The 7,400-nt window shown below is 51.0% G+C and overlaps 1 protein-coding gene across 1 annotated transcript; it reads right to left on the minus strand.

The window, feature by feature from the left end:
* Nucleotides 1–768: 768 nt before the first annotated feature.
* LOC107105691 (U2 small nuclear ribonucleoprotein B'') lies at nt 769–4,506 on the minus strand (the record flags this gene model as incomplete). The annotated part of the gene is made up of 2 exons (XM_015405685.1): nt 769–906; nt 4,334–4,506. Coding segments are annotated over 2 exons (311 nt in total), but the record flags the coding sequence as incomplete, so codon positions are not given.
* Between the last annotated feature and the right edge of the window lie 2,894 nt (nt 4,507–7,400).

The following is a 7,400-nucleotide window of genomic DNA, read 5'->3' on the forward strand; positions in this document are numbered from 1 at the left end:
TGTGCTAATCTGCTCCATATGTGTATGTGTGTGTGCCAGGAAGTCATGGCTGACTTCTGGTGACCTTTAGTATGGTGGCTTTCTATTGCGCCTGCCTCTGCCTCCCGTCCCTGCTATTCCTTGGAGGTCTCCCATCCAAATACTTGCCAGGGTCGGCTCTGCTTAGCTTCCGAGATCTGACGGGATCGGGCTTACCTGGGCTACCCAGGCCGGGGCAAAAAGGGACCATTTTCATCCAAAGAATGCACGTCAAATAAGAAAGTCTGACCCTTAATTCTCTGGCACGGGTAAGCCCTACTTTGTCCACTGCAACACAGGACGCTTTCGGCAAAGAGAAGTTAATATTTTTGAAGGATCAGGAGGATGGGTGAACCGAAGCGTAACACTATTTTCGAACTCAGAAAAACAAGTCCACGGAACACGGCAGAGCGAAATTAAACAGCCAGGCCTGCGTGACTTAAATACTTCCCTTCCCCCAATACTACCACACTTTCCGCCATGCTAAACCAAGTCCAACTGAGGGGCTCCTTCGCCTCTCGCTATGGCAGCAAAGGAACATACACGTCCTCGGCACAAAGGGGAAAGTTTGGGAGCTAAAAAGGCTTAGCGCGGCTGGCAAAACATGCATAATTCTCTTCAGTAGCCCACCCCAATATAGTTACCTTGCCAAGAATTAACAGCTCAAGGCAACCACACGTTTGAGAGGTTTCATTCTTGGACCAATGACGTTCCCCGTTCCCGAACAGCTGGCTTGCAAACGCGGCTTACCTGGTTGGGCTTCTTCGCTGCGTTCGCGGACTGCTCCAGCAGCTTCGACTTCTTCTTCTCTTTCCTCTTCTCCTTGTCCGCAAAGGTCCCACGCATCTTGGAAATGACGTCGGAGTCTGTCTTCGCGTACTGGATGCGCTGTTTCAAACAAGAAGATTACACACGTTTCGCTGTGTTAAACCGTTTCTGCTCCGCTCCAGCAAGGCTGCCGCCCTCCTTGAGCCGGGGGTTCGGAACCATGGGGATGGATCCAAAGTCATGCTACGTCTGGGTAATGCTTACGGATGCCAACCCCAAGGTGGGGCCTGGGGACCTCCGAGAACCAGAGTTCATCTGCAGAGATCAGTTCTCCTGGAGAAAAGGGGTGCTTTGGAGGGTGAATTCTATGGCATTGCTGAAGCCCCTCCCCAAACCCCGCCCTCCCCAGGCTCCACCCCCAAGTCTCCAGGAGTCTCCCAACCTAGAGCTGGCAACCCTAACGCCCCACCACTAGGGCTCTTTTTGTAGCAGGGACTCCTTTGCATATTATCGGACCCCTAATGTCTGCCCTCCTTAGCCAGCCTCTCCTTTCCCTTTCCCTCCTTCCGGTCTCCTCGCCTGCCCGGTCTCTTCTTTGCTGTGGGCGGGGCCTGTGAGGTCACAGAGAGCGGGCGTGGCAAGGGAGGGTCACGAGGAATGCTCCCTCTAAGCCAAGGGTGTCGAACTCATTTGTTATGTGGGCCGGATCTGACATATGAGACAGGAGCGAGCCCCATGTGTTGGCACTGTAATCAGGGTAAGGGCTGGTTTTCCCACATGTGGTGGGAATGCCCAGAGACTAGAGCTTTTTGGACAAAAATTTTACAAATTACAGGGAAAATATGTAAAGTTTCATTGACCATAAACTTTAATCTAATGCTAATGGGCACAACTGGGAACCCAGCAGTAAGTAAGGAAAATCAAGCTACATTTAAAGCTATGATATTAGCAAGTAAAGCAGTGATTGCTCTGGGTTGGAAGGACAAGAGTAAATGGACAGTAGAAATCTGGCATAATTATTTGTTTGATTTCATACAGTCGGACATAATCGCAAAGCTGAGCCGGAAGACCATATGGGCAGAAAAGACCACAGAAATCAGAATGAAATGGAAGACCTACCTAGAATGGATACGGGGGGAGGGAGAGGGCTTATAAAGAGATGTGTAATGTACGGGAGAAAAGTTAACATGTAACACACACAAAATGTTACATAAAAAATAAAGATTAAAAAAAAAATACATGAGAACTTATTGTGTGCCATAAAATGGGATGCCAGGTAGCGGAGAGATAAACTTCATGAAGGACACAAACACAAAGGGTTTGGGTTTTTTTTAAAAAAACTTAAAATACAAACATGCTTAAACCAGTAGCACTCCGGCAATATTTTGTTTATTGAACAGTGCCTGATAACTGACTCCTCTCGCTCTGAATTAGCGCATCGAAATGTCTGTGCTGTTGCAGTCTTGAGTATACTGTTCAGGTGTGTGTATCTGTCAGCTGCAAACCTATGAGGCGGCAGCAGCAGAACCGGAAGCAGCAGCAGGAGACGGCCAGTTCCGCTGCGGGCCTGAGAGAAGCCCTCCGGGGGCCCTGATCCAGCCCCCGGGCCGCGTGTTTGACACCCCTGGACTAAGCTGTGGCGTCTTGTGAACAAAATTCTACATGGTGAGCTCCTGGCATGAAAGTTGTGAGTGAGCGATTTGGCTGCTGCATACATGAGTTTGCTCTGTAGCCATCCTTCATGAGCAAAAACAAAAATGTGTGCGCTGGAGGCTAAAAAACTGTGAGCTGGCTCACACAGACTCAGCTTAGAGGGAACACTGGTCACTAGCCTAAGCTGCCCTTGACGTGGATGGCCCAGGCTAGACCGGTCTCACCAGATCTCAGATGCTAAGCAGGGTCAGCCTTCCTGGTGTCCCCATCATCACTCTGTCCCCCTCAGCCTGGCCATCCTTTCCCCCTTCTGATCTCCTTACCTGAACACAAGAACATAAGAGATGCCAATGTTGGATCAGGCCAATGGTCCATCTAGCCCAACACTCTGTGTCACACAGTGGCCAGAAATACCAGGTGCCATCAGGAGGTCCAGGGCCAGGACAGTAGGAGCCCTCCCACTGATGACCCCTCCCAAGCACCAAGAATACAGAGCATCACTTGCCCCAGAGCCCCTATCTAGACCTTGTGGCTAATAGCCACTGATGGACCTCTGCTCCATATGCTTATCTAATTCCCTCTTGAAACCACCCATGGTTGTAGCCGCCACCACTTCCTGTGGCAGTGAATTCCAGGTCTCTTTTGTCTACGTGGTCTCTTTTGTGCTGCCGGCGGGGCCTGTGATGTCACAGAGAGCAGGTGTGGCCAAGGAGGGATGTGGAGTCTTGTGAGCAGTGTTCCCTCTCAGCTGAGTGAGTGTGAGCTAGCTCACAGTTTTTTTTAGCCTCCGGCTCACACGTTTCTGTCTTCGCTCGGGAAGGAGGGCTCCAGAGCAAACTGATTGACGCAGGAGCCAAATCGCTGGCTCACCACTTGAATGCCGGCAGCTCACCAAGCAGGATTTTTGCTCACAAGACTCCGCAGCTTAGAGGGAGCACTGCTTGTGAGCAAAAATTCCACTTGGTGAGCTGCTGGCATTCAAGCTGTGAGCCAGCGATTTGGCTGCTGCATCAATGGGTTTGCTCTGGAGCCCTCCTTCTTGAGCAAAGGCAAAAATGTGTGAGCCGGAGGCTAAAAAACTGTGAGCTGGCTCACACTAACTCAGCTTAGAGAAAACACTGGATACCAGGATAGGTACAAGTGGATAGAAGAGGAACATAAGAACATAAGAGATGCCAATGTTGGATCAGGCCAAAGGCCCATCCAATCCAACACTCTGTATCACACAGTGGCCAGAAATACCAGTGCCATCAGGAGGTCCACCAGTGGGGCCAGGACATAAGAAGCCCTCCCACTGTTGACCCCCCCAAGCTCCCGTCTCTAGTTCCAGCTCCTGCCAACCTAGCAGTTCGAAAGCAAGAGATTGCAAGTAGATAAATAGGTACCGCTTCGGTGGGAAGGGAACAGCGTTCCGTGCGCCTCGGTGTCTAGTCATGCCAGCCACGTGACCACGGAAACGTCTTCGGACAGCGCTGGCTCTTCGGCTTGGAAACGGAGATGAGCACCGCAACCCTAGAGTCGGACTCGACTGGCTTTCGAGCAAGGGACACCTTTACCTTTACAAGCAGGGTCATGTTTGGATAGGATCTGGATGGGAGGCCACCGAGGAAGTCCAGGGTCGCTCTGCAGAGGCCGGCGATGGCCAACCCACCTCTGAATGTCCCTTGCCTTGGCCTGGATGGCCCGGGCTAGCCTGATCTCATCGGCTCACAGAAGCTAAGTAGGGTCGTGTTTGGACAGCATGCGGAGGGGAGACCACCGCGGAAATCCAGCACTGCTAAACAGAGGCAGGCCGTCGCAAACCTCCTCTGTACACCTCTTGCCGTGGAAACTCTTCAGGGTTGCCCTTAAGTCAGCTGTGACGATAGCAGTTAATAACACCAAGGAGACTCACCATGGGTTTGCTATAAAACGGAAAGCCCTGCAGCTGCCTCAGGGCGTTGGTGGACGACCCGAGCTCCTTAAATATCACAAAGGCCTGTCCTCTCATCTTCATCGTCTTCAGAGCCACAATGTCCACGACGTGGCCAAACTGAGAAAACAGGGCGTAGAGAGACCTTTTCAGCTCTGTCGAGGAAAAAAGCCACAAGAATTATCACGTGCCTTGATTCCTTTAAGGTCCCTCCCCCCTCTTTGAATGGACTTAAGGCGGGTTATGACAACATTCTATCAGAACAAGTCAGATAACAGTGAAAGACCTGCAAACGCAGCTATTAAAAAGATCCAACCAATGGACACTAGGCAACGGCTATTAGCTAAGCAGAGTGCAGAGATAAACAGGGAAGGAATATGGTCCTGCTTCCGGTTTTTTAATTGTATGCGTTTATACCCAACCTTTCCCCCCAATGGGGACCCTAAGTGGCTTACAAAGAATCACAGAGATCGAAGGGGCCATAGAGGTCATCTAGCCCAGCCCCCGGCTCAGTGCTGGATCAGCCGAGAGCATCCTTGACAGGTGTTTGTCCAGCCGCTGCTTAAAGACTGCCAGGGAGGGGGAGCTCACCACCTCCCCAGGCAGCTGATTCCACTGTGGCACAACTCTGACTGTCAAAAAGCTTTTCCCTACGATCCAGCCGGTACCTTCCCACCCTTCATTTCAACCCATTCTCACGAGTCCTCTCCTCTGCTGCCCACAGCAACAGCTCCCTGCCCTCCTCCAAGGGACAGCCCTTCAAAGGCTTCAAGAGAGCCATCCTGTCCCCCCTCAACCTCCTCTTCTCCAGACTGAACATTCCCAAGAAGTCCCTCAGCCTTTCCTCGCAGGGCTTGGTCTCCAGGTCTTGTTTTGCACTCCTCCATTTTATCCTCACAACATCACTGTGAGGTAGGTCAGGCTGAGTGTGTGACTGGCCCAAGGTCACCCAGCCGGCTTCCACATGAGGATGGAGGGGGGGATCTCTCTGAAATCCTAGTCCAGCTCTCTACCAGTTTGGTGTAGTGGCTAATTATGCGGACTCAAATCTGGGAGAACTGGGTTTGATTCCCCACTCCTCCACTTGCAGCTGCTGGGTGACCTTGGGCAAGCCATTGTTCTGTCACGAGCTGTCCTTGAAAGAGGAATTCTGTCAGAGCTCTCTCAGCCCCACCCACCTCACAGGGTGTCTGTTGTGGGGAGGGGAAGGGAAAGGAATTTGTAAGCCACTCTGAGTGAAGGGCGGGGTATAAATCCAATCTCTTCTCTTCTCCTTCTACCTGCTAGACTGCCACTGGCTCTTATTATGTTTCCTAGATTCCTCTGTCTGTCTGGGGTTAAAAGCTGCTTATCAAGACTATACAGACTCCCGCTCTGATCCTTATACCTTCCTACTGTCAGCGAGCTGCCATTTCTCTGGGACGTGTCCCTCTTCCCTCCCTCCCCGTGTTATTCTTTTCTGGTATGCGACTGTAACCGCCAAGTTTCTCCTACAGGTGGACGACGGAGTGTTATGTCTTCTTGCCTTGCTTAATTAGATTCCCGTGTGAACTACACTTGTGTTTATGGTATGAGCCGTTGGAGTTCTCAGGCTGCTTCGCGCCTTTTCTAATCAACTCCCTTGCGAGGGAATTGAGCCCATTGGGTTAACCAAGTTTGAAGTTCCTATATTATATTGCCCCTGTGTATTGTAGTCATTCTGGACAATTCTCTGTATGTTCATGATCAACCATGCTTTGGAAATAAATCTTACTTCTTTGGAACGTGGGTTTGTTCTCCTGCTTTGGGGGTCTGACATTTTGTCCAGAATCCTCTTTCCCGTGAGCCAGAGGCTAAAAAACTGTGCGCTAGCTCACACTAACTCCGCTTAGAGGGAACACTGGCCCTCAGCCCTACACAAGCGGGGAAGTGGAGTTAAGAAAGCTGAATGAATGAATGAATGAATGAATGAATGAATGAATGAATGACAGGTCACCCAAGTACAGTCGGGCCAAGATGTGGCACAGTTAAGTTTCTCACGACCAAGGAAGAAAAAAACCCCACAACACTTGCCAGACATAACAGTGTCTCCTCCCTATAATTCCTCCAAACGTTAATGGTTTTACGGCAGGGGTCCTCAACGTGGTGCTCGTGGGCCCCGCCAACACCTACAACGGTGCCCACCAAATGTTTTCAGAAAGTGGGTGGGACCAGAAGAAGAGTCGGTTTTCATACCCTGCTTTTCGCTACCCTGAGGAGTCTCCGAGCGGCTGACAATCGCCTTCCCTTCCTCTCCCTACTACAGGCAGCTTGTGAGGCAGGTGGGACTGAGAGAGCTCAGAGAGAACTGGGACTGGCCCAAGGTCACCCAGCATTGGTGACAAACCACTAGTGGGGGGGGGAGGATCAGACCTGGTTCTCCCAGATTAGAGTCCACCGCTCTTGACCACTGCACCAGCCTGGCTCTCCAGGTGGAGCGTCTGCCCAGCAGGGTTTCTGACTGGCCCCTGGCAGATTAATGCAACACTGCTTCGGTGGCAGATGTTACTGCAGTCTTGGCTTTATTCTCTTTCACGCCTCTTTCCCAACAGCATTCTTAAACGCATGCCTCCTCGCCCCTGCACTTGAGCTTCCTTGCTCTGTGTGTCGCTCCGCCCCCTGGGGCAGCCATTTTATTTATTCATTCATTCATTCATTCATTCTGTGGGGCTTCTACGCCCTCCCTCCTGAGCACGGCGGGCTCAGGGCGGATTACGACCCAGGCTCCCTCTGAGCTGTGGGGTCCTGTGAGCATAAATTAGTTAGCTAAGACAAAAATGTGTGAGCCGGAGGCTAAAAAACTGTGAGCTAGCTCACATTAACTCAGCTTAGAGGGAACACTGCACAGGACTCCTCTTCTCCTTAGAAGTCCTCTCCTCCTGAGGAGTCCTCTCCTGACTGACCCACAACAATTAGTCATTATAGTTATGCCCAAAATATCCTCTTAAGATGATGTCTACTGAGTAGTTCCCAACAGTGGGCTGTTAACATTATAGTTGGTGGAAATACAGCCCATATTTCTAAAATCCTT

Source organism: Gekko japonicus, unplaced genomic scaffold (genome assembly GCF_001447785.1).
Source record: "Gekko japonicus isolate JY-2015 unplaced genomic scaffold, Gekko_japonicus_V1.1 scaffold8898, whole genome shotgun sequence".
NCBI lineage: Eukaryota > Metazoa > Chordata > Lepidosauria > Squamata > Gekkonidae > Gekko > Gekko japonicus.